The 25,324-nt window shown below is 40.9% G+C and overlaps 5 protein-coding genes and 1 pseudogene across 8 annotated transcripts; 2 read left to right on the top strand and 4 right to left on the bottom strand.

The window, feature by feature from the left end:
* Positions 1-720: 720 nt before the first annotated feature.
* On the bottom strand, positions 721-1,994 carry LOC104744204 (ubiquitin-conjugating enzyme E2 10-like). The gene is made up of 5 exons (XM_010465216.3): positions 1,910-1,994; positions 1,540-1,640; positions 1,309-1,436; positions 1,111-1,215; positions 721-1,029 (listed from the first exon to the last, which is right to left on the bottom strand). Exons 2-5 carry the CDS (start codon positions 1,610-1,612, stop codon positions 886-888), a joined length of 450 nt encoding a protein of 149 aa, XP_010463518.1. The 5' UTR covers positions 1,613-1,640; positions 1,910-1,994; the 3' UTR covers positions 721-885.
* A 279-nt stretch (positions 1,995-2,273) lies between these two features.
* LOC104703856 (uncharacterized) lies at positions 2,274-4,050 on the top strand (annotated as a pseudogene).
* Positions 4,051-6,088: 2,038 nt separating this feature from the next.
* LOC104744035 (ubiquitin-conjugating enzyme E2 11-like) lies at positions 6,089-7,456 on the bottom strand. 4 transcript variants are annotated; one of them, XM_010465178.3, is made up of 5 exons: positions 7,339-7,456; positions 7,093-7,187; positions 6,707-6,834; positions 6,502-6,606; positions 6,089-6,409 (listed from the first exon to the last, which is right to left on the bottom strand). In XM_010465178.3, exons 2-5 carry the CDS (start codon positions 7,166-7,168, stop codon positions 6,266-6,268), a joined length of 453 nt encoding a protein of 150 aa, XP_010463480.1. In that variant the 5' UTR covers positions 7,169-7,187; positions 7,339-7,456; the 3' UTR covers positions 6,089-6,265. The 4 variants fall into 4 exon arrangements, with proteins under 4 accessions (XP_010463480.1, XP_010463390.1, XP_010463437.1 ...); XM_010465088.3 differs by having other exon boundaries at positions 7,267-7,454; XM_010465135.3 differs by having other exon boundaries at positions 7,303-7,425.
* A 181-nt stretch (positions 7,457-7,637) lies between these two features.
* On the bottom strand, positions 7,638-11,136 carry LOC104743958 (putative inactive receptor kinase At3g08680). The gene is made up of 3 exons (XM_010465009.3): positions 10,469-11,136; positions 8,574-9,910; positions 7,638-8,492 (listed from the first exon to the last, which is right to left on the bottom strand). Exons 2-3 carry the CDS (start codon positions 9,844-9,846, stop codon positions 7,852-7,854), a joined length of 1,914 nt encoding a protein of 637 aa, XP_010463311.2. The 5' UTR covers positions 9,847-9,910; positions 10,469-11,136; the 3' UTR covers positions 7,638-7,851.
* A 730-nt stretch (positions 11,137-11,866) lies between these two features.
* LOC104743880 (uncharacterized) lies at positions 11,867-15,365 on the bottom strand. The gene is made up of 5 exons (XM_010464935.2): positions 14,542-15,365; positions 13,977-14,082; positions 13,647-13,755; positions 12,562-13,500; positions 11,867-12,480 (listed from the first exon to the last, which is right to left on the bottom strand). The coding sequence occupies exons 1-5, from the start codon at positions 14,735-14,737 to the stop codon at positions 12,124-12,126; spliced, it is 1,707 nt and encodes a 568-aa protein (XP_010463237.2). The 5' UTR covers positions 14,738-15,365; the 3' UTR covers positions 11,867-12,123.
* Positions 15,366-21,695: 6,330 nt separating this feature from the next.
* Positions 21,696-25,241, top strand: LOC104743798 (putative zinc transporter At3g08650). The gene is made up of 6 exons (XM_010464867.2): positions 21,696-22,030; positions 22,536-23,141; positions 23,383-23,667; positions 23,746-23,874; positions 23,985-24,082; positions 24,174-25,241. Exons 2-6 carry the CDS (start codon positions 22,680-22,682, stop codon positions 24,988-24,990), a joined length of 1,791 nt encoding a protein of 596 aa, XP_010463169.1. The 5' UTR covers positions 21,696-22,030; positions 22,536-22,679; the 3' UTR covers positions 24,991-25,241.
* The last annotated feature ends 83 nt before the right edge of the window (positions 25,242-25,324 follow it).

The following is a 25,324-nucleotide window of genomic DNA, read 5'->3' as shown; positions in this document are numbered from 1 at the left end:
TCTTTTTTTTTTCTAATTTTTATTTTATGTACTTTTTTTGTAGTTTGTCAGCAATTAAGATTGCAGTTACCCATCCAATGAAGAAAGTACCGAAACAAACAATGTGAATCGATAGTTCGATACCACAATTATCTAATTTGTGACTACTACTAGAATAATAATAAGTATGATGAGTTAATTGATACCACAATCCTCTAATTTTTTTTAGTGATTAATACAGATATTCCTTTAAATATATATATAAAGCATATTAATAGTGAAAAAAGGGGAACACCTACGTAGCTTCACAAAAGGGTTATCTTTTAAGAACACCATATAGAGGACTTTAAAGCTTATTTTTCAAGTTAGAAGACAAGTCAACCCATTGTACAGATCTAATCTCTCAATTTTTTCCCATCTACTACATTGTACATTTGTACTACTAGTATTCCCTTTTGTTAATACCAATTGTTGAAAAAGAAAAACATTAATTGCAATGTTCTTAATCTTACGTATTGTTTATAATATGAGAAAGCCAAATTTCCGAACTTCTTAGGAGCACTAATGAGTAATATTACCACTTTTTGTTTAAAAGTATGTCACAGTATTCTCGATATGCTACTCCAAAATAGTTTGATGGTAAATACTAAAAAGGATGAATGAAGATTGTTGTAGGTTAAAAAAAACTCCACTTTTGAAAACGAGTCTATAGACTCTTTTAAGTTTGAGAGAAAATCATAATGTAGATCAGGTGAATATAGATAATTAAGATCACCTAATAAGTTGTTCGATTATGATGACATAATATCGTTTGCTAATAATAACCCCAACAAAAAAATCATATGTTTTTTGTTCTTCAAATTTCCACTTCCATGCAAAATAACAGAACCTTTTTGCTCTGTCTTTTCATCCCGTGGCATACTTCTGTGTCCAGCTTTGCGCAGTCGACTCGTACTTGCGTTTATCTACCTTGTACATCTGGGCTATTTCCGGCACAAGAGGATCATTCGGGTTCGGGTCATTCAACAGCGAGCAAATCGACAGCAAAACCTAAGAACACAACATCGATCACTCCCATTAGCACCCAAAAAAAAAACTGAAAAAAAAACCACAACATACAAACACACAAACCTTGGATATGGTAAGAGCGGGACTCCATTGCTCTTTCAGGATATCAAGGCAAATGCTTCCATTGCTATTGATGTTTGGGTGGAACACCTTAGTCATGAAAGAAACCTACAACATAGTATACGCATCGCTAATAAGCCTGATTGATCATAAAAAAATTCATGTCACAAGAGATGATTAATTAGTGAAAACACACAATACCTTTGGTGGCTTGAAAGGGTAATCTGGAGGAAAGCGAATGGTGACCATAAATACTCCTCCGGCATACGGACTGTCATGGGGTCCCATGATAGTTGCTTGCCAATGGGACATGTCTTCACCCACAGGACCTAATAAAAGAATGACCACGTTTCAATATTTCTTCATCAACTCAAACATAAAGGAATCAATCGGCTAAAAAAAAAAAAAATCAGCCAAGAAAAGGGAGATTACCTGCGCTACAGTTTGAAGGGGGATCTCTTTGCAGATCCCTGAGCTCTCTCGCAATACGATGATTTGAAGCCATGCTCTCAGACACGTAAATCTTGCGGAAACTGCAACAAGACAAGGCAACGCAATGAGTATTTATGGAGAGAAGAGGAGAAAAATTAAAACAATTCAACTAATTAACAACACATAAAAGATCATAGAGGAAGAGCATGATTCCGAAACAAGCAACGCAGACGCAGGTAACATAGAGGAAGAGCATCATAGAGGAAGAGCATGAACCCTAACTAACTAACAAGTTACAAGTATTGCGAAACCAGAAAACAGAGAGAGCAAGGTTCGAGAGATAATCAGTTAGGGTTCGAAAGATGAGTACCACAACCGAAGCTTCTTTGACGGCCACTGACGAGAGAAGAGAATCTAAAAAAAAATACGGAGTGCAGCGAGCGAGCGTGAGAGATAAAGGGGGAGGGTCTCCTTGTGTTTATTTATATATAGCCAGAGAATCTAAGAGTCAGTCTGGAAGCTTCTAATTCTCGTGCCAAATATGTCTATTTTCTAAAGTGATCAACTCATCATAAAACTTCATAACTTCTACTTTCTGATAAGTTAAATAAAAGTTTAGTAAAATGTCCTAAATATGATTTGGAAATCTTACTTATATTTTTTGGAACAAAATTATTTATGAAAAGTTGAAAATAGAAAATAAAAAAACATTTAAAATCTCGGGAAAATTGGGAATGAGATCAGATTTGTTCTAGTAGGTTCAACGACTATCGATTCTAGGAAGTTGAATTTTTGAAGAATCGGTGCTAGTTTTTGTCTGGTTGAGGATCTTGTGGTGTACTCTAGTGTTTTTTTTGAAGCAAGTAAGTTGTTGTGAGGATGAAAAAGTGAGAGAGAAGTTAAGAATGGTGTTACTGAGGAAGAGAGAGAGGTGAAGAGGAAGAGGTCTGATTCACCACCTCCACCACTGGGTTTTAATAACCCTCTTTTGCCGTTGGCTACTGCTTACGATGACGACGATGATGATGAGGAGGAGAACGAGCAGAAGAAATCTCAAACTCGTGGAGTTGTAAAAGGAGAAGGGAACGGTAACAAAGCTGCTCAAGAAGTAGAGGTCGATGACTACGAAGATGATGATGATGATGCCTTTAAGGGGAGAGGAATGCATTCACGCAATGTTGAAGTTCGTCGTGACTGTCCTTATCTTGATACTGTTAATCGTCAGGTGTTGGATTTTGATTTCGAGAGGTTTTGTTCTGTGTCCTTGTCAAATTTGAATGTGTATGCTTGTCTCGTCTGCGGTAAGTATTTCCAAGGAAGGAGCCAGAAGTCTCATGCTTATACGCATAGTTTGGAAGCAGACCACCACGTTTGCATCAATCTTCTCACAGAGAAGGTTTACAGTCTTCCTGATAGTTACGAGATCAATGACCCTTCTTTGGATGACATTCGTCATGTTTTAAACCCAAGGTTTAGTAGGGCTCAAGTAGAAGAGCTCGACAAGAATAGGCAGTGGTACTGGTCTAGGGCTCTTGATGGCTCTGACTATCTTCCGGGAATGGTGGGATTGAACAACATACAAAAGACGACAGAGTTTGTGAATGTTACAATCCAATCGTTGATGAGAGTTACTCCTTTAAGGAACTTCTTCCTCATTCCTGAGAATTATCAACATTGCAAGTCTCCTCTTGTTCACCGTTTTGGAGAACTCATTCGGAAGATTTGGCATGCTCGGAACTTTAAAGGACAGGTGAGTCCACATGAATTCTTGCAAGCTGTCATGAAGGCCAGCAAGAAACGGTTTAGGATAGGCCAACAGTCAGATCCAGTTGAGTTTATGTCGTGGCTCCTCAAAACTTTGCACATGGATCTTAGGCCTTCAAAGGACGCCAGCAGTATCATCCACCAGTGCTTCCAGGGTGAGTTGGAGGTTGTGAAAGAGTATCAAGGCAATGAAAACAAAGAAAGCTCCAGGATGCCTTTTCTGGTGCTTGGGCTAGATTTGCCACCGCCTCCTCTTTTCAAAGATGGAGAAAAACATAATTCCGCAGGTTGCTCTATTCGATTTATTGAAGATGTTTTATGGAGAAACTGTGACAGAGGTGGTTCGCCCAAAGCTAGCCAGAATGAGATATCGTGTAACCAGATCGCCTCCTTACTTGATGTTCCATATGGTTCGGTTCAAGAAGAATAACTTTTTCAAGGAGAAGAACCCTACCCTGGTTAACTTCCCAGTGAAGGACATGGGGCTGAGGGATTACACACCATCATTGCCTACAGCCCCTAAAGGCGAGAAGGTGTGTTCAAAGTATAATCTAATCGCTAACATTGTACATGATGGTAAGCCTGAGGATGGGTACTTCAGAGTCTTTGTGCAGAGGAAGTCACAAGAACTATGGTACGAGATGCAGGATTTACATGTTGCAGAGACACTTTCCCAAATGGTAGAACTATCGGAAGCATGCAGATATATGAGCAGCAGGAGAAATAGAGCACTGGAAACAAACCAACTCATTCAGTTTAAGACTAAGTTTCCATAGATTTCTTGGATTGAAGAGTGAGATTAGAGACTTGTATCTCAGCTTTTTTTTGGATGGAAAAATCTTGAACGTCTGTATTTGCAACAGTCAAATGGCTAAGACAACTTGTAGTATTTGGAAGTATCATATTGAAAAGCCCAGAGGAAAAAAAAAATCAGTTAAAATAGAAAACATTTAAATCAGTTAAAATAGAAAATAGTTACAAAATTATTTATGCAAAGTTGATAACCAAATTAAGAGGTTAATTACTAAACTAACTCATAAATTGTGAGGGGTAGATGAGTTATTTTTTTGCCTAAAATGTCATTTTGTGCTTTGTTAGAAAAAAAAGAAAGTCAAGTTTACTTTCCCAGCATTTAAAAAAACAAATCAAAATATTTTCAAAAGTCTGTCGACTAGTTGTGACAGATTTGTGATTATACGACAGATTTGTTTGTGCACAACAGATTTATTTTTGCATGACAGATTTATTATGACAGACTTTTTTGGACGCAGATTTTTTTTAATGATAGTTACGACAAATTTATAATTAGTGGCAGATTTATTTTTCACGACAAACTTATTTATATAGATACAACAGATTTTCATAATATATGGTAAGTAATGTCTGGCAGATTTGTTTTTACAGTTATTTCAGATTTTTTTTTCATTAAAAATCTGTCATAACGTGACAGATTTTTTAATAGAAAATTAACTACTAATTTGACATCTACTAACAACAGATTTGTTTTAAGTTGCGACAGATTTTTTTATTTAAACAAAAATCTGTCGTTTGATAACAGATTTATTAATATTTTTTTTAAATTGCTAAAATAACCTACAAAAGACCTATATTATGTCAGATTTATTTACGGGATGACAGTTTTTTTTGTTTTGCTTCAGAAAATCTTATGTTTGATAACAGATTTATTAGATGTAAATATAGTGACAACATATTTGTTTTATATTATGACAGTTTTTTTCTTACAAAAATAATATTTTTATACATCAAATTTTTATATATCATATTTTTGAAGAATTTTTTAAACATCATATTTGATACACTATATTTTTTATAAATCATATGTTACAAAATATTTTTAATTATATTTTTATAATCATATTTTATACATTATATTTTTTTTATAATCATATACTCCTAGTATTTTTAAACATCATATTCTTATACATTGTTTTTTGTAAGTCATATATTATTCTTTAAAATTTTTAAACATCATATTTTATATATTTTATTATATTTTCATATATCATATTTTAATAAAATTTTACAGATTATATTTTTTTTATTTATATCTCATAAATTATAATTTTTTTATAGAACTTATTTAAAATTTATAAAACTTATTTAAAAATAAAATTTTAAAAATCAAAATTTTTGAATATTATTTTATACATTATTTTTTAAAATCATATTTTTAATTTTTAATTTTTAAATCATGTTTTAAATCATAGTTTTAAACATTATATTTTTAGACATTATATTTTTTTTTGTTTTTCGTTTTTTTTTCTTTTAAAAAGTTGGAAAAAAAATTGAAGGGTTTTTAGTATTTTTACATAAAATTTGTGTCATTCTAGTAATGAGATAGAATGGAGTGTTAATCTAGCAATTAATTGCTAAATTTGGATCAAACTGGAGTATTTTCACTAAACTAAAGGTGTTAAATTAACATTACCTAGAAATCAATTGATCTAAATAACACCTCTTCAAGATTCGTAGGATGAGATGAAATGATTAATCCGGTTTGTTTTTCTTGAGAACCTAAAGACGAGGAATTTCTCATCATCATCATCATCCACATTTCAGAGTCTATTGATCATTCTCCTCAGCATTCATGGGGAAAGATGAAGCTCATCCTCCTCAAGATTCAATCAAGAAATCTTCAAATGTGACTGTAATTGCTGACATTATGTGATGCATACGTCTTCTGTCATGAGTGTGGACCAGACAATCCAGACAATGCAACCAAGTGAGGAGTAAATAAGAGAGTAAAAAAGCAGACCCATCGAAATAAATAATAGCTAATAGTGATCAGAACAGAAGAAGAGTAGGTTACAGCTAAGTTTTACGATTACAATCACATGATACCGTTTGCAGTGTCTTTGTTAATAAGTTTTATATATATTTCCATGCGCAATAACAGAGTTCCATTGCTTGTCTCGATCGAGACCAGACCACATTTAACTGATCAACCCATTGCGTACTTTTGTGTCCAGCTTCTCGCAGTCGACTCATACTTGGATCTATCTGTCTTGTATACATTAGCAATCTCCGGCACAAGAGAATCATCAGGGTTTGGGTCAGTCAGCAGCGAGCAAAAATACAACAAAACCTGATTTCAACAGCATCAACCACTCGCGTTCAAAATACGAACATAAGTGTGTTTAAATGGTAGTACGCTAGGGATACAAACAAAACACAAACCTTGGATATGGTAATAGCGGGAGTCCATTGCTCTTTCAGGTTATCAACGCATATGCTTCCATTCCTATCGATGTTTGGGTGATACACCATAGTCTTAAAAAACACCTGCTAAATCGTATACACATCATCATACATAAGATCTATGATTAAAAAAAAAACAATGATCTTAAGAATGTTTCATTCTGCAACAGAACAGAACAAACACCTTTGGTGGGTCGTAAGGATAATTACGAGGAAAATGAATGGAAACAAAAAATACTCCTCCGGCATAAGGGGTTTCAGGGGATCCCATGATAGTTGCTTGCCAATGAAACATGTCCTCAGCCACTGGACCTAATACAATGTGAGAGCAAAGTTAGATCAGTAGAGAACATATTAGCAAGAGGTACAAGACGAGACATTCTTGACATAAACTGAGCTCTGGAGACATGAAATGGAAGCTTTTACCAAAAAGAACTCTCAGAAGCATAATATGGATTCGGTGAATGAAAGTTATATTATATAAACCTAACATCAAACTGGTGAAATATTAACGAATCTAGTTCAGTCTCCAGTGCGAAATTAATGGTTTAGAGAAGTGAGACATTTTACCTGCGCTGCAATGTGAAGGAGGATCCTTGTGCAGATCTTTGAGCTCCTTCAAAATCCGCTTCGAAGCCGAAGCCATGCGTCAGACACAACCAAAACTGCGGACACAAGAGATCAGTGAGTAGTAAGACGAAGATTCCGAACCAAACAGCACAAAGAGTAAGTGATCAGAAAAACCTGAAAGCTTTTTTTTCTTTTTTTTGGACAACCAACCTGAAAGCTAATCCTAAGGAAATTTAGGGGTTTTACCGGAGAGAGATGGTGGAATTGGATTACAGCTTCTCTTCTACTCCTAGTTTTGTCTCTTTATTATAGTTAGAGAGAATCCAAACAAGTCAGTCTTGAGTCTCTGTCAGCACGCTGACCTATATTTATATATGGGTAAGTTTGCATTTTAGTACGTTTTTGTAACTTAATTAGCATTTTAGAACATGCACTATTCTAAAGTAGTGTAGCTGAAACCCTCACCATGAATGGTTCAAAATCCAAATCACAAGAGTCTTTTTTTGGGTGATTGAAAAATTGAATAAAATAAAAAAACCAAACCGAAAACTAATCGCACACTTAAAATTAAAACCAAACTAACAGCTACAAACCATTCATGGTGAGGGTTTCAATTACACTACTTTTCCTGATAATGTTTGGAACAAATTATGAAGTCAGACATGATAGAACTAGGAAAACGGTTTATTATAAATAAGAAGAAGAAGAAGAAGAAGGAAAAGCAAAATAAATAATGATTTGAGAAAAGATAAAACCAATCTAAACCGGGCTATCAGAGCTTCTAATCATTTCAGGCGAGGAGGCTCTGTTACCAGAACCAGGACCAGAACCTGTAGGTCGAATCTCCTCAATCATGTTAACCACTTCCTCCATGGAAGGCCTCGTATCTGGATGCTTTGACACACAAGCCATTGCTATCTGCAACATCTGCACCATCTCTTCCTCCACGTTGTGTTGCTGTTTGATGAGCTCTACGTCAAACACTTCTCCAGTCCACTCCTCTCTCACCACTGACTGCACCCACTTGGGCAGATCCACCACTTCCTCATGCCCCGTCGTCTTCCCTGCTGCTTTCCCTGTCAGCATTTCTAGCAACAGTACACCAAAGCTGTATACGTCGGATTTCTGGGTATGTTTCCGGGTTTCTATGGCCTCCGGTGCTCTGTAACCTAAGCTTCTCGATGGGATCAAGGTGTGGTGGCTCATCAGTGGTGCTATACCGAAATCAGATACACAGACATGGAGGTCTTGGGTTAAGAGGACGTTTGGTGATTTGATGTTTCCATGGAGGAGTTTAGCACCAGCTGCAGAATGGATGTGAGAAATTCCTCTTGCAGCTCCCAAACAGATCCTTAACCTTGTTTCCCAGTCCAGCGCCGCTCTTCCTCCCTCGTTGTTTCCTGCAAAGAATTCATCTAAAATGTTACTTCAAAGCCACTTTCTTTATAATCTTTTGAATAACATGTGAAACATCATATTACCATGAAGCAGCATGGAGAAGTTGCCCCCTTGGTAGTAATCATACACGAGTAATTTCTCATCTTTTGAGAAGTAATAAGCACGGAGAGGAGCTACATTCTCGTGTGGACTGATCCGTCCCACGGCTTCCATCTGCTGCTCAAACTCCCGTTTCCCAGCTGCTACTTCTTTCAGCCTCTTCACCACCACCGTGGTTCCTTCCTCTAAGATGGCCTTATACGTTGTGCCGTAGCTTCCTTTCCCTAAAACTTCAGCTGAGGCTCTGAGCAAGTCCTCAAGATCAAAGTTATATGAACTTCCTTCAAAGAAGACCAGCTTGTTCTTCTCCGCCTCTTGCACACCACTCCCAAACTCCTCGGCCTTGTTGTCACTCCTCCCGGGTTTAGCTTTTGGCACTGCAGTGCTGTCTTGCCCGCCATCCCTTTTCTTGGAACAGCACAGGGTTATGATGGCAAGAAGGATAAACAACAAAATTGAACCTCCAACTGCAATGCCCACAATAGCTCCAGTGGAGAGAACTTTTTTGTTTGTATCGTTTGGAACAGGGCCGGTTGTTGGTGGAGTCGGGGAAGGAGATGGTGCAGTGGTGTTCTCTGTGCATGGAGTAAGAGGAGCACCACATAAAAGGCTATTTCCTTGAAACGATGACGCTGGGAAGGACTTGACAGAAGATGGAACTGACCCGTTAAGTTTATTGAAGCTCAAGTTCAAGTATTTCAGGCGAGGAGGGAGGTTAGGAATTGGCCCACTAAGAGAATTGTTTTGTAGGCTGAGATCAGTGAGGTGGGTAAGGTTTTGTAAACTGGCCGGAATGTTTCCCGTTAGCGAGTTGGCAGAGAGATCAAGATTAACAAGGCGATGGGAAAGAGTGGGAGGGATGGTACCGGAGAAGTTGTTGTCGTGAAAGTAGAGTGACCGGATAAACGGAAGAGAAAGAATGACAGATGGAATGTTCCCTTGAAGATAGTTGGATCTAAGGCTAATGATCCTGAGGGCATCAAGCTTCTCAAACGTTTTCTCTGGTAAGGGTCCATAAAGTCCAGATCCAGGCAAACGGAGTGCGGTCACACGAGCGTTGTTCTTGGAGCAGGTGATGCCGGTCCAAGAACCGCAGATTGGAATTGAGGAGTTCCAGTTGAGTTTGCGACTGTGAGGAACAAGAGACGCAAACTCAAGAAGTGCTTGCTTGTCTGACTCAATGTCTGCAGACAAACAACGGGAAACAAAAGGAGAGATCAAAAGGAAAAGGAAGGCCGCAACAATCTTCATCATCATCAATCAGTCCTTTTTGTTATAATACTCTCAGGCTCATTCACATTAAAGCTTTCTCATTCAACAACTGCAAGAGAACACAAAACACATCATGTTAGGGTTTCAGAGCCACAGCATAAAAGTTTAACTAGTAAATAAGTAGACAAGAAGGACACCGACACATCAAAGGTATCAGGATAATGGAAAGCTTCCTTAATAATAATGACAAATAAGACAACCATCTGTGGTAAGAAAAAGTATATAATGAACTTGTCCATAAGTGAAAAAGGCAAAAATCTATTGGACGACTTGTGTCTCAAGAACCATAATGGGAATGACGATAAACCCAATGCAACACTTACTCAATTATCAATCAAAATCATAAATTTCTGAAGGTTTTATGCACAATGTGAAGAATTCTCATGGGTTATATGATGAAATCTCTAAAAAAAAACAAATTACGAAAGTTACTAAATTTAGAATCTATTAGTAAGAGAAATGTATGTAAACCCAGATCTGTAAAATCTACAGCATTAGAGAACTAGGGTTTATTCAGCTAAACCAATACAGAGAAATTAAAATTGAATTTGTAGGAATGAGCTAAACAAGAAGATCGAAAGTGAGAGAGAGAGAGAGAGAGAGAGACCTTTGTAGGTGGGTTCAGACGAGAGGAGTCGTGAAGGGCATTGGAAGAAGAAGAAGAAGAAGCTGATCGTAGAAGAAGATGAGAGTGAGAGAGTGGAATAAATGCAAAGGAAAGGGGGTTTGGGTGTGTAGTGGAGAAAATCACTTTTTTTTTTAACAACGGCATTTCGTGAAGAAGAAGATTGAGCAAAAAGCAAGAAAAGCAGAAAAGAGTGAGGAATCTGGAATCGCCATTGATGCAGATTCAGTGACAAAAGTGATAATAGAAAAGTCAGAAGAGAGAGAGTGTGTGTTTGTTGTAGAGATTTAGAGAGAGAAACGTTTGGGGGGGGGGGTTATCTGGGGAAAGAAGAGCGATGGAAGAAGCTTCGGCGTGACGCCAACGGAGAGAAACGTAAATCTCGATGTTTCGGTTTCAGATTCCAAATCTCTCTTCTTCTTCTCTCTCTCTCTGTTGTTCCTCCGATTTGCTCTTTGGTTGGCTTAATTGCCTCCTCCTTTGGGCTTTGACTCTCTTCCGATTTTTTTAGATTTTTTTTTTTATTTACTCAGCCAAATTTTATTTTTGTCCTTTTGTTAATTTCTCTTCTCTTTTTTTTTTTTTTTTTTTTTTTTTCTTCTTCTCAACGAATTAGTATATGCTTTTATTAAAGGCCATTTACTGAAACTAAACTTCCCTACATTCAAATTAATTCTCTTAAATAAAACCGACTAGTAAATTTCGTATTGAATGAGTCAGTCAGATAATTAAATTAATCTATTGGATTCTTTTAATGAGAATTTTTTAAAATTTGCTAATGTGAATATATGCTTCTTATATTATTAGTTATTAAATCAAATGGATAATTCTGTTTCTCTTTATATAATGGCGACGATAAGGATATTTCAAGATTGTTTAAAAAAAAAAAAAAAAGATGGGTAAGGGAAGCAACAAAAGTAGGGGAATATTTAACTGATTATTATGTTGCAAATTGAGCTTACTTTATTTAATGATAATTCGGGTATCTTTCTTAACAATGGACCCCTGGATGGGGAGAAGTTTGGTATGTGACATAAATGAGGGTATTTATAAGGGGTGTGTAAACATTATAAAATACAAACAAAATTACAAAATTGAAAATCTTCTTATTAAATACTGTACTAGTACCAAATATGACATGAAATGAAAGTCAATTTATGGAATTTTTATTTTTTCTTTTTCATAAACACTACTACTGGCTCTTTGTTGGTTGAACTTCGCTGTCACACATTATATTAACTCAGCTCTGTCATTGATTCACGTTAGGCGCGTGAATCTCTCTGTCTCTTTCCTCTTTCACATTCTAATTGTTTCGTTCAGGATCTTTGTTTACATGATAAATTCAATTCCACCAAGTGACAACACTCTCGACACACCACATTACGTTACCATCTCTTCAAATATTATTATAACTAGTAAGTTACAAACCTCACTCAAGAAAACCAATAATCAAGAATCAGTTACCAAAGAACCAAGAACCACTAGACACTTATATCTCAATACTCCGTCTTTTTCCACCATTGACAAGCAAACAAACTGTGTAAGATAAATTAAAAAAAAAAAAAAAAGAGAGAAATGCGGTTTTAGAAAAAAAAAAAAAAAAGTTGTTTACTGGTGTAGTGGTGTGTGTGTGTGTGTTATAGTGGAGCAAAGGGCTCTGGAAGCAACTCGAATCCTCCATTGTCAAATATGAGTCCGTGATCTGGCGACCGGTCATCAATGCTATGCAACCAGTTTGTGTTCTTTACGTCTTCTTTCAACAACAATGCATCATACCTCGAGCTCTCATACATGTCCATGTCGCTCAATTTCCCCATCAGTCTTCTACCCTCATTTGCTTCATTCCCGTTCTCTGTGCCGTTGCTGCTGATAGACTCCGAATGATTATTCCCTGAACGGATTGGCTGGATCTTCGATGAAGCTGGTCTGATGCTCTGAGGGAATAGAGTTGTCGTTGATAGTGCGCAACCGTTGGTCTTCCCGCTTCTTATGTCCTACACACCATCAAACATGTTGAGATATCTAAAGCATGGTACAAACCTACTTGCGCCTACTGAGAAGAGATATATACGTACCATGTGCCTAATGGCCATATCCAATGAACTTTTTGAGAATGACCTGCCAAGTCCGTTGTTATTGTCTGTGACAGCAGTTGACGAGGTCTTCACAGTTCTCCGTGAAGTTATGTCAGAAACGTTTGAAATCCTCCGGGGCTCTGGTGCATCTGTAAGATGCTGCCTATTACCACCAAAACGGCCATTTCCTTGGGTCTCCGCGAGTCTTCCTCTCGTCACAATAGGAGATGAATTCCTTCTTGTGATTGGACCTTTGGGTTCTGGACTTGCCTTTGCCGTGCTGCCACCAGTGACTGGCCTCGACCTGCCAGCTGATATTGGTCTGTCCGGGAGAGTTGTTCTGAGGTTAGGTGGGGTATCAAGAGTAAAGTCTGGTAGCACAATTGGCTGTTGCGGTGTGGTTCTAACTCTAGGTCCAGGAGAGCTTGGCCTAGACAATGAAGGTGCACTACGACCATTTGACGCAGCACGTCCACTTGAAATATTGGATCCTGACGTTGCAGACACCGAGGTGGATGGGCTGCGACGGGTAGGGGTCGAAGGACGAGAATTTGGTCTAGAAGCAATTATATTTGGGGAGTTTGCTGAGAGCTGTGGTCTAGAAGTTGGAGTTGATGGTCTTGAGCTCAGGGACGGTCTGGCCTTGTCCATGGATGAACTAGATGACCCAGGACGGATTCTCGACGGAGTTGAGGCCCGTGATGCTGAAGAAGTACGGGTGGGAGTGGAAGGTCTAGCTGAAGATGAAGAACGGGAACTTGGGGATGAAGGTCTGATGTAGGATGAGACTGAAGCAGAACTAGTGTTCAAGATGGAAGATGGTGAACGGCCTGAAGTAAATGAGCTGTATTGCGAGGTGGAAATGGATGGGCGAGTCACGGAGCTACTTCTAGCAGGACGTGAGGAATGGTAACTGGTCTCTGAGTGCGAAACTGAAAGCTGAACAAGGAAAATAACAACATTCGTTTATGAATAAGGAAGTTATGGAGACAACAAAGAAGGCAAAGTTTCTGAAGTTCTTGAATGTGTCATCAAGAACCAGAGGGGAGAAAAAGGAAAACTCAATGAAGAAAGGCCATTTGTACCCTTGAAGCCTTTGATGCAGAACTAGCTCTAGCGGAAGATGTAAGCTTTGGAGCTGCCAATGATGAATGAGAGTCGTTTCCAAGAGGTGTTCCAGGAGGAGTAAGAAGCCTAGAGATAGCATAAATGAGCCAAGAGATGAAAAGAGAGTAAGTTCCTATACATAATTTAACCTTCCTAACACAAAATTGGACACTCCCAAGTGCAGGGTAACCAAAAGATCAGCAATTTCTAATTACAGAGTGGCCAAAAGGCAAACACTACATGTAAATAGGCAACTGTTCGAGAGAGAGTAAGTCAAGAGAGCAAAGAAAGAAGCAGCAGAAACATACCAATCATAATCATTTTTTCCACCTTCAGCTGAAGACAAGAGATCATCACCTTTGACTCTGGGAGCTGGTTTGGATCCGACCGAGAGTCTCCCGAGTTTTGCAGAAACTGTAGACAAAAAGAAGTCGTGTGCAGAGATTTATCAGTGTCAAATGTAAGAAACAGATCAAAAGTGATGAAGTAGTTAGAACCAGAAATCCAGCAAAATTCTTCATTTGGTCCCCAAAAAAAAAAAAGGGGTACTTTTTTGGAGATGGCACTGTCGCTCAACAAATCACTATAACCGAGAGAAAAGCAAAGAGATCGAATCTAGAAGACGAAGACAGTTTGAAAAAACAAAACAAAACAAAAAAAAATTAGGGTAGTAGTAGCGACCACAGCATAAATTGAGTAAAAGAGTGAACATCGTTTTCGTCTCTGAATCTGACAACTGTGTCTCGTAGCAACAAATTCGAAGATCCCCAGATTTCATTTATATATATTTATAATTTTTTAGAAAACTTGACTAGTCACAACGAACTCGATTCCCACCCAAAAACAAAAGAGAGGGTAAAAATTGGAACGAACCGTCGGGTAATTCGTCGGATGAAGCCAATGGGAAAGAGCGACGGATCTTAGAGAATAGATCCAGATTCTCATCGGATTCTCTAGCGAAACCGTTCTGAGATATGTTGTTGTTGTTATTGCTGCTGCCTCTACGAAACTGAGACATCGCCGGAATATTCCTCCCACCGGCAAGAGATTCTCTTAGATTCTTATTCATTGTCGTCGGAGGAGAGAGAGAGAGAGAGAGAGGCAAGCAAAAAAAAAAAAAGGACGCAAAAAAGCAGTCGAGGCTGTATGTGAAGAAGGAGTTTGCTTACAAATTACGCCATTAGAGAAGGAAGAAAGAGAGAGAGAGAGAGAGAGATTCAGATCTACTAGTGAAAATTGTATAATTGTGTCACTTCCAAGTTGGTGAGGGATGTTGTAACCATCTAATGTTATCACGATGCATGTTCATCTTCCTTCTTTTTTTTCATCAATCATACTCCCCCTTTTTATATTTCTTTTTATAAAACTATATAATATAATTATTTATGAGGCGGAGATGTGAAGGTACTTTCCGACTTTCCTTATTTCTTGGTAATATAATAAGAACTTTATTTTTTATGAATGTGTATGAGATAGACCCCCCACGTGCTCTTCTCTTTCTATATTTGTAATTTTTTTTTTTAAGTTGATATTTTAACCAAAATCATTTTGTTATTACAGGTGACGTACTATTTCCGGAAACCTACCCAAAATTTACCGTATTGCAAGTGTTAAGACTTTTAGTAACTGTTAACAAACAACCATAGTACTAGTAGTAGTAGATTGCTTACCTTATCACTTTGGCAAACCGTAACAACGAACTTACTAACAACATATTTTATTGGTTTTAAAACAAACAAACATATATTTATATTTATTTTTTTCCTTATCGGATTACGGACAAAGACGGCTCGGGCTCAACCCCCATTTACTCCCATGTTTTCCTTGTTTTTTATAGGCTGAAAACGATACCTCCTTTGTTCTTTAATGGGCCTACTTCACACTCCTTCCGGCCCATTTTACTCCCCGCTACACATGACTTGTCTCTGTAATATAGACCTAGAGATAGCAACCCCTTCAAACGGTGACGTTTTAACTACCCCTCCTTTTAATTGGCTTTCTTTCCGACACCGACCTCGATTTCCGGTTATTCATTCGCCGGTTTTCTCTACCGAATATCGCAATCCTCCCAATCCCTTTGGATAGAGCTGTCAAGAAGGTTCCACCGTTATTACCAGATTTCTCAATCATCTCGTGTTTCATCAAATTGTGTTCTTTCTCTAACTCACTCACTCTCACCCTCATCCTCGATATCTCCTGCTTCAGATCTCTGTTCTCTCTCCTCAACGATGCATATGTGTCTCTTGGCAAAACCGTTCGGCTTTGTACCCCTGGCGACAGAACCCACGACGACTCTGTTGGATATGGGCTACGCCCAATATGCCACTCGGCCCAACAAGACTCATTAATCACAATCTCGGCCCAACTAGATTGGGAGCAAGTCCACTAACTCCCGCAAAGGGCAATTTCGGGAATTCGCAACGAAAACCCTAGACACCCTTAGGTCTACAATTCCCTATAAAAGAAGAAAGCATTTATTGGGATTATCATCCTGACCCGCGGACAATACCCAGAGAGCAATACTTTGCATCGAAAACTGCTATTGTCTTTCGTATAATTCGTTCTTGTTTTCAGTTCGTCACTTTAACCTTACTAGTTCGTTTGTGGATTAACAAGCTCTAATCCGACTTGTTTTAAGTGACGATTTCACGTTTTCCCCGATTAATAAAAGAACTTGCTTGCTCTTTCCCACAAAATCTTTATTTGATTAAACTGCGTAATCCCCGGTACAAACAATTGGCGGCCACCGTGGGGCAAGAGTAAAGCGTTTCTCTTGACGAATCAAAACCGACAATCCTCACTTCTTCGAAGTCTCAAAAGTCATGACGAACCCCAGCGAAAACTTCAACAAAGCAACGGAGCAGCCAACGGGGCAGCGATGGGGGCGAACAAGAACATGAACTGTCCTCCCACCGAGCTCCCTGCCGAGCTCCCTGGCGAGCTCCCTGCCAAGCCCAACCGAAGGCTCCTTGCCGAGCCTAGTCGAAGGCCCACTGCCGAGCACAGTCTCTCCGCCGGCGCCTGACGCGTCCTCCGAGCCTCCCATAGCAGCACACGCCGAAGCCGGACCTGCCGCAGACCAGCTGGTTACCAACGCCGCTGCTCTCCTCACCGCCGCTCTCACCAACGCTACCACTCTCCCCAGCGCCACTCTCCCCTTACCTGTACAAAGAAACACACTCGACGATATGATGCAGGTCATTCTCGGTCGTCTTGATGGCCAGGAAACACGAACGAACGAACGGCTCGAGGCCATTGCAGCCGCACAAGAGGCCTCGCAGAACCAAATCAGCAAGCTCCAACGAAGGAGGGGCAAACGCCGAAACGACAGCAGTCCTGCCGGTGTGAACGAGAATCCTCCCCCAGCGCAACCTTCTGTGGAGGACCGATACGACGGCCACAGACGCCGCCCGACGTCCATTATCGTAGGATCCGTTGATCGACGCAGTAGAGAGGAGCCAAATGAGGAGCTGCGAGACGGCCAAGACCAAAGGAGCGGTAGCCCGCCGATCCAACAGCCCGAGGCCGATCTCAAGGATGAAACCATACGACGCCTAGAGGCGATGGTCCACGAACTCTCTTCCAGAGTCCATCGAGCCACGAGCTCTGCTCCCAACCTCGATCGAGTGCTCGAAGAAGTCCAGCGCTCACCGTTTACGGCACGAATCTCCCGCATTCAAGTCCGTTATGTAAACAAGTTTAAGTTCACCCCGTACAACGGATTAGACGATCCAAAACCATTTTTGACGTCTATGAGTTTTGCAATCAGCCGAGCTCATTTCAGTGACGAAGAGTACGAAGCTGGTTGCTGCCGGCTATTCTTTGAGAATTTAGCCCATGAGGCTCTAGGGTGGTTCTCCCGGCTCCCGCCGAACTCGATAGGGAGCTATCACGAGCTTACCACCGCCTTTCTCCAACATCACTCTACATTCATGATTCGAGGTGCGTCGAACGCCGATCTCTGGAACATGTTCCAGCGAAACGACGAATCTCTCCGAGACTTTATGGAGAGGTTTAAAAGAATCGTCTCGAAGCTCTCGATTGCCGACGACACGGCAATATCAGCTCTCTGAAATGCTCTCACTCACGGCTCCCGATTTAGGGAGGACATAATAATACACGAGCCTCTGACTCTGGATGACGCACTACACCGTGCTAACAGATACATAGTGTTAGACGAAGAGAAGGCATCAAGGACAAACCGTCCAGAACCCCCGGCCCCCAAATCGTCCAAAGGAAAAGAGAAAGCACAAGACGAGCATCACGAGCCTCGTCAACACTTTGACAAAGAATACGCCGATAAGTTGGACAAAGGAAAGAAAGTCCAAACGTTTGCAGTTAGCAATCAAGATCCTAAGGCATCTTCATCGAGGCCCTGGAATAACAAGTGGGTTCGAGACCCATCAGGAAAGGGTGGCAACAAATATTGCGAATACCACAAACGAGCAGGACACTCAACAGAAGAATGCCGCACCCTCCAAGAAATATTGCTTGACAAATTTAAAGAGGGCCAAATTGACGTCGATCTCGAGCGACGACAAATAGTCGTTCACAGGGATAACCAATTTTTCAATCCTGAGAACAAAAACCCAAGCAAGCAATATAACACCGCTCTCGCGCCACAACCGAGACCCGAAACCCTACCTCTGCCCCCACCATCAACCCTTAAAAGGAATCCCGAGCGAACTGAGGATGCGAACGCTCCGGCTCCGCGCCGAAAGATAAACATGATCATGGGTGGTCTGGCGACTTGCCGCGACTCGGTCCGTTCTATCAAAGCTTATCGACGGGGACTAGAGGTCAAGCGAGGATGTTTAGCTCAAAGCACGCCACCTACTACGAACTCCGATCCAATCGTGTTCACAGAGGCCGACGCATCCGGTCTAACTGGACCTCATAACGACCCACTGGTGGTCGAGATGGAGATCGACGAAAGCATGGTTACCAAAATCTTGATCGACATAGGTAGTTCGGTAAACGTCATTTTCAAAGACGTGCTCATTCAAATGGAAATCAACCTGCGGACCACCGAACACGATGTTCAACCTCTCACCGGATTCGACAGTGACACGGTGATGACGGAAGGCACGATCATGCTACGAGTTTATGTGGGCGGGACGATGCATTGCATCAACTTTGCTATCGTCGACAAACCGATCGTATACAACGTCATCCTCGACACTCCTTGGCTGCATAAGATGAAGGTCGTGGCGTCAACTTACCACCAGTGCGTAAAGTTCCCAACTCCTAGAGGAATATTTACACTACAAGGGGACCCGCTGGTAGCAAGAACCTGCTTCATCATTGAGCGACAACAACGCCACCCCGGACATTCACCATTTCGGACTCAGCCGAGCGCCCAAATAGTCGTGTTCGCCCTAATTCCGAATCAATCATCCAGGTAAACATTGACTCTTCCGACGCAACTCAATGCGTGGGAATCGGTGCCGACCTACCACAGCCAATCAAGGACGAGCTCGTAAAATTCCTGTGCCAGAACGCAACGACCTTTGCATGGAGCATGAGCAGTATGACCGGCATCAACCCCAACATAACCTGCCACGAGCTCAATGTGGAATTGACGTTCAAGCCGATCAAACAAAGGCGACAAAAGCTCGGGCTTTGAGCTTACCGCCGCCGTTAACGAGGAAGTCAAGAAACTGCTCGAGGCTGGATCCATCCGTGAGGTTAAGTATCCCGACTGGCTGAGCAATCCAGTAGTGGTAAAGAAAAAGAACGACAAGTGGCGGGTGTGCGTCGATTTTACCGATCTCAACAAGGCTTGTCCAAAGGATAGTTTCCCCTTACCGCGAATCGACCAACTAGTCGAGGCAACCGCGGGGAACGAACTTTTGTCGTTCATGGATGCAACTCAGGATACAACCAGATTATGATGCACAAGAACGATCAGGAGAAAACGGCCTTCATCACCGATCAGGGAACTTACTGTTACAAGGTTATGCCATTTGGCCTAAAGAACGCTGGTGCAACCTATCAGCGCCTCGTTAACCGCATGTTTGCCGAGCAGCTCGGACGAACCATGGAAGTTTACATCGATGATATGCTGGTCAAGTCAACCCAGGCCGTTGATCACGTCTTGCATCTCGCTCAGTGTTTTGAAGTGCTAAACCGATACAAGATGAAGTTGAACCTAGCCAAGTGCTCGTTCGGAGTGACTTCTGGAGAATTCTTAGGATACCTCGTCACGAAGAGAGGTATCAAAGCTAACCCGAAACAAATTTCGGCGCTTACCAACCTCCCATCTCCACGCAACACCCGAGAAGTTCAGCGCCTCACCGGGCAGATCACTGCTCTGAACAGATTTATTTCACGATCTACCGATAAGTGTCTGCCTTTCTACCAGTTGCTTCGTAGCAACAAGAAATTCGAATGGGATGATAAGTGCGAGTCTGCTTTCCAAGAACTCAAGCACTACCTAGCTACTCCCCCTGTCCTAGCAAAGCCCGATCAGGGCGAAACTCTATATCTGTACATCGCTGTCTCCGGCTCGGCGGTCAGTGGCGTACTAATCAAGGAGGACAGAGGAGAACAACACCCAATCTTCTATGTGAGTAAAAGCTTAGACGGAGCCGAGCTCCGATATCCCACGATAGAAAAACTCTCTTACGCTGTAGTTATTTCGGCCAGGAAGCTTCGGCCGTATTTTCAATCCCACACTGTTGAAGTCTTAACCAACCAACCCCTGCGAACCATTCTCCACAGCCCCAGTCAATCGGGCCGCCTGGCGAAATGGGCAGTGGAACTCAGCGAGTACGACATCGAATATAAAAACCGCACTTGTGCAAAGTCTCAGGTGCTCGCTGATTTCTTGATCGAACTCCCCCCCCGAGCTAGAGTTCGGTTGTCCGCGAGAGGAGAAGTGGACACTGCACGTTGACGGCGCATCCTCTCGACACGGCTCCGGGATCGGCATTCACCTCGTTTCACCAACGGGTGAAGTACTCGAGCAATCGTTCCGGCTCGCCTTTCCGGCCTCGAACAATGAGGTCGAGTACGAAGCCCTAATCGTCGGAATGCAATTGGCAAGTGGAATTGGGGTGAAAAATATACAAGTCTTCTGTGACTCACAGCTGGTAACTCACCAGTTTAGCGGCGATTACGAGGCGAAGAACGACCGCATGGATGCCTACCTCAGAGTCGTCCAAGATATGTCCAACAATTTTGAGATATTCGAGCTGAACAAAATTCCCCGAAGCGACAACGCACCGACCGACGCTCTGGCCGTCCTCGCATCCACCTCTGATCCCGACCTCCGCCGAGTCATCCCTATCGAGAGCATCAATCGACCAAGCATCAATCTCCTTGCACACGCCATCAACGTGCGAGGAGATACTGGGCTCGGCGTGTGCGAGGACATGGGATTGGTGGCGCATTATAGCTTCTATATTAATTATCTTTTATTTTATCATTGTTGTTTTCATATTATGAGCATTGTTGATACGTCTAAGGATGTTGTCTGTTTTAGTTCAGCATAACGGACTTTTGACTCACAACAGTCACCAAAAATATGTTAAACGCATAGTAGCATCAACAAATTAAGCTACGATAATTATCCACGCAACATGTTCGTTGAGCTAGAGTAACGAAGTGTTGATTACATCCATGTAATGATAATATTTTAATGAGATAAATTCGCTAACTGTTAGGGTACAAACTACAAACAAACAAATATATTTCATATAAATTTTCTTTGGTTTATTAAATATCGGAAACTATCTTTTGCAATCGCGAAAAAAATGCGATCTTATATAATTAATCGTATTGGTGATCATTTGGAACTTGCAAGTGATTGAATCGAACATAGAATAGGTGTCTGAATTTGTCAAGCTATTAGAAGTTTTGCTTGACTTAATTAGTTGTCGAGGTTGTACCAAAATCTAAAAGAAAACCAAATTGGTTGTAGAAAAATAATGCAGAAACAAACGTGAACTCACGAATAAATTCACATGATAAACAATATAATATGTCCACTGCCATATGTATAAGAAGAAGACTCGAACCTAACATTGTGGACGTTAATTTAAATTTATTTCCTAATTATGACTCTTTATGGGATATTTGCAAACTTGAGGGTCTTATTCACAAATTCATAACATATTTACTTAAGAAAAATTTAAAATTAGAGGGGATATTCCTGTGAATTTTTTTTTTGGGTTGCATGATTTTATCCCAAAGTCTCCTCCAAACCAAGAAGGGATTTTGTCGTCGCAGTAGGGTTCTTCTTTTTTCAAATAATTTGATTCCTTTTCATCACGTCTTCTCCTAATTCTTCTTCATCTATTGTAATCGCTCATGTACGTCCGATCCAACATTTTTCGTGCTCCAATTTTTTCCTCTGCTGGTAAGTTCTGCGATCCCGTTGGCATTGATCTAGGTTCCTGGTAGAGAATTATGGATATATAATCGTGTAGATCGAACCCTAAATTTCTGAAATTTGGCTCGCGAATTGTAACCAGGTAATTTGAATTGCTAGAAATCAGAGTTTTAAAAAAATCGATTTTGTCCATTGAAAGATGGGGAACGATTCTGTACCAAATACGTGTGATGTTTTTTTGCAAATAATGTTGCTTTGTAGTTCTGGGTTCCCTTAAAGAGACTTCAGTTTTAGGTTTGGATGATTATATTATTCTTTTTCTTAAAGCAAATTATCTAATGCGTTCATATTGTTCTCTATCACCAAAACACGGTATTTAGATCCATCTAGTGCGTAGGGAAGATAGTTAATTATGTGCGTTGTGATCTATTAAAACGGGTAATGCTAACAAGGGTACTATTATGCTTATTGAAAGTTTTATTCTTTACAGTTTTCTAAGTTGAATATTTATTTCTTATGATTTATTCAACAGGGAACAGTTACATCCTATTGATGCAGTTTTGATTCCTACAGAGCCTTGGATTGTTTATTTGGTATTCCCTTTAATTTATCAAGCGTTTTCTCAAATCTCTTGTAAGGAGAAAACTTGCCTGAAGAAGATCTTTCAGCATCAAAAATGATGCATTCAGGCTGCAAACGACTACTTCTGTCGCTTCTATTTTTATTCTTCGTCGTATTCGTTGGGAACACCGGCGCAGATTCTCAATGGGAGATTTCACATAAAGTTAGAGCTTCTCCCCATGAAAACATGGGACGGAATGTTATTGACGGAAGCGGTGTAGAGAAAACCTTACATGACATTGGAATGGGTGACAAGAGAGTCAGTCACAGCAAAGTTTCTGTCTCCACTGTTGCCTTTTTCACCTTGGCAATGGCTGCTGCCACTGGATTAGGTGCAGTGCCCTTTTTCTTTGTTGAGCTTGATCCTCAATGGGCTGGAATATGCAATGGCATGGCGGCTGGTGTGATGTTGGCAGCTAGCTTTGATCTTGTAAAGGAAGGGCAGGAGCATGGCTCTGGTAATTGGGTTGTTATTGGGATTCTAGCCGGTGCTTTGTTCATCTGGCTCTGCAAGAAGGTATGCAACTGAGTGTTTTGGTTGTCAGTCACCTTATTACTATTCAGTATTTTGAATTCAAAATCTCATGTGTTGACAGTTGACAGAAACCTACTTTTCTGCTGTATACTCTTAATGTTTAGACTCACATGCCGAGACAAACTTTTATTTTCTCTTCTTTCCTCTTACATTAGCTGCCTGCCAAGTTGCATGAAATCTCAGAATTGAGAACTCACTCATTAAGGCTCTGTATTTTGGACAGATTCTTGAACAATATGGTGAAGTTAGCATGCTGGATATTAAAGGTGCAGATGCAACTAAAGTTGTTCTCGTCATAGGAATTATGACACTTCATTCTTTCGGGGAAGGATCAGGGGTTGGTGTATCGTTCGCTGGTTCAAAGGGTTTTAGTCAAGGGCTTCTGGTCACTTTGGCCATAGCTGTTCATAACATTCCAGAAGGGTTGGCTGTTAGCATGGTGCTGGCATCAAGGGGTGTTTCTCCACAAAATGCCATGCTCTGGAGTATAATAACATCCTTACCTCAGGTAATCATATGATGTTCTGTGATTTGATGTCTTTGTTTGCATAACATGTTACTGATTCATTTTTGTATTTTTTACCAGCCTATCGTCGCTGTGCCAGCTTTTTTATGCGCTGATGCGTTTAGCAAGTTTTTGCCTTTTTGCACTGGATTTGCTGCCGGATGCATGATTTGGATGGTTATTGCTGAAGTGCTTCCTGATGCATTTAAGGTGAATTTCATGTCCTGATTAATGAAATCAATGTTGATGTTCGTATTTGAGAGATATGCGGGTTTCACTTAGTATACTGCATTAAATTCTATTCATTGTTACCACGACAGGAAGCGTCTCCGTCGCAAGTGGCATCTGCAGCCACAATATCAGTAGCTTCCATGGAAGCTCTTAGCACTCTTTTCGAGAGTTTCACACATGATTACAAGTAAAACTACTGAGTTCAAGTAAAAGTTATATGCTGTTCCAATATATTGGTTCTTAAATTCAACTAAGGCTTCATTTTCTCCAATCTGCAGCTCAGAGGATGCTTCTGGCTTCTTCGTTTCACTCCTCTTTGGTCTGGGTCCATTGCTTGGGGGTGTATTTTTGGTCGCATCGGCAGTCACCTTCCGCCTCCAGCACGCCCTTCTCATGGGAGTAGCCTCAGGCATTGCTTTTGTCCTTGGTCTTTGGCGTCCGCTTCAACTACTGGTATCCGCTAAAATGGGATTCATCCCTCTGCTTAGTCTACTTGCTGTTGGAGCCGGGCTGAGCCATTTTACTAGCTCGTCCATCCTGAATGTAACTTGTCGGAAAAAGTCTGGGGCAGGAAGTTTAATAAACCCTGTAACCAATTTTCCAACCAGTGTGATAACACTCCAATCATTATTAGCATGTGGAGCGGTTGGGTTCCATGCACTAGCCGAGGGGCTTGCTCTTGGGGTAGCTGCTCCAAATGCTTATGGACTTGGCAGACACATGGTACTCCCGGTTTCCCTACACGGGCTTCCTAGAGGGACAGCGGTTGCAAGCTGTGTCTTTGGGGCTACTGACAGTTGGCACGCAGCTCTTGCAGCGGCTGCTTTGATAGGATTTGTTGGACCCATATCAGCCATAGGATCCATATTAGCCGGGATAGATTACAGTGGACTGGACCACGTAATGGTGGTGGCATGCGGTGGATTACTGCCCAGCTTCTGGCAGGTGATTAAGAGAGCGGTGAGGTTAGAGAGAAGGAAAGGCAGTGTGGGGATGGTGCTGGGACTAGCGTGTGCTGTTGTGTGTCTGACTTTCACGAGACTCGTGTGCTTGCACACGCCCTACTGCAATTCTGCACCTGAGGCTGTTAGATGATGATTCCTTGTGAACACACACACACTCTCTCTTTCATTCCATGTTGTAAGATATATACTTCATACTCTGGTTTTAACTTGTGTCTATAGAAACTTGTTGGATGGTAGGTTGAATGGAAAAGAGAGTGTCTTGTACTGTTAACCTAAATATATGTTTGGATTGAGATCAAGTAGATGGGGGCTTTCTTTAGCTCTAATCTACTGGAATGTAACAACGCTTTTGACAATAGATTGCTTATTTTATTTTTCTTATGAAGGGTGCGATTTACCGAGAATGGCCAAAACAATACGAAACTTATTGTGGTGAATTTTGCAAGTGGTTCTCGTTTTCTTGA

The sequence above is a fragment of the Camelina sativa genome, chromosome 1 (genome assembly GCF_030686135.1).
Source record: "Camelina sativa cultivar CO46 ecotype springtype chromosome 1, ASM3068613v1".
Taxonomy (NCBI): domain Eukaryota; kingdom Viridiplantae; phylum Streptophyta; class Magnoliopsida; order Brassicales; family Brassicaceae; genus Camelina; species Camelina sativa.
Note: the sequence above shows the minus strand (reverse complement) of the source record. Positions and strands in the feature narration are given on the sequence as shown.

Coding starts and splice junctions, on each gene's coding strand:
- LOC104744204 (XM_010465216.3), bottom strand. CDS start 1,612: ATGGCTTCAAATCATCGTATTGCGAGAGAGCTCAGGGATCTGCAAAGA. Junction 1,216..1,308: donor ACCCTTTCAAGCCACCAAAG/GTATTGTGTGTT, acceptor ACTATGTTGTAG/GTTTCTTTCATGACTAAGGT. Junction 1,030..1,110: donor CCGCTCTTACCATATCCAAG/GTTTGTGTGTTT, acceptor TTGTGTTCTTAG/GTTTTGCTGTCGATTTGCTC.
- LOC104744035 (XM_010465178.3), bottom strand. CDS start 7,168: ATGGCTTCGGCTTCGAAGCGGATTTTGAAGGAGCTCAAAGATCTGCAC. Junction 6,835..7,092: donor TCCTTCACATTGCAGCGCAG/GTAAAATGTCTC, acceptor ACATTGTATTAG/GTCCAGTGGCTGAGGACATG. Junction 6,410..6,501: donor CCGCTATTACCATATCCAAG/GTTTGTGTTTTG, acceptor TGTTGAAATCAG/GTTTTGTTGTATTTTTGCTC.
- LOC104743798 (XM_010464867.2), top strand. CDS start 22,680: ATGATGCATTCAGGCTGCAAACGACTACTTCTGTCGCTTCTATTTTTA. Junction 23,875..23,984: donor TGCTTCCTGATGCATTTAAG/GTGAATTTCATG, acceptor TTACCACGACAG/GAAGCGTCTCCGTCGCAAGT. Junction 24,083..24,173: donor AGTTTCACACATGATTACAA/GTAAAACTACTG, acceptor TCCAATCTGCAG/CTCAGAGGATGCTTCTGGCT.
- LOC104743958 (XM_010465009.3), bottom strand. CDS start 9,846: ATGATGATGAAGATTGTTGCGGCCTTCCTTTTCCTTTTGATCTCTCCT. Junction 8,493..8,573: donor CTTCTCCATGCTGCTTCATG/GTAATATGATGT, acceptor AATTCTTTGCAG/GAAACAACGAGGGAGGAAGA.
- LOC104743880 (XM_010464935.2), bottom strand. CDS start 14,737: ATGAATAAGAATCTAAGAGAATCTCTTGCCGGTGGGAGGAATATTCCG. Junction 13,501..13,646: donor CTGCATCAAAGGCTTCAAGG/GTACAAATGGCC, acceptor TTCCTTGTTCAG/CTTTCAGTTTCGCACTCAGA. Junction 12,481..12,561: donor ATATGGCCATTAGGCACATG/GTACGTATATAT, acceptor GATGGTGTGTAG/GACATAAGAAGCGGGAAGAC.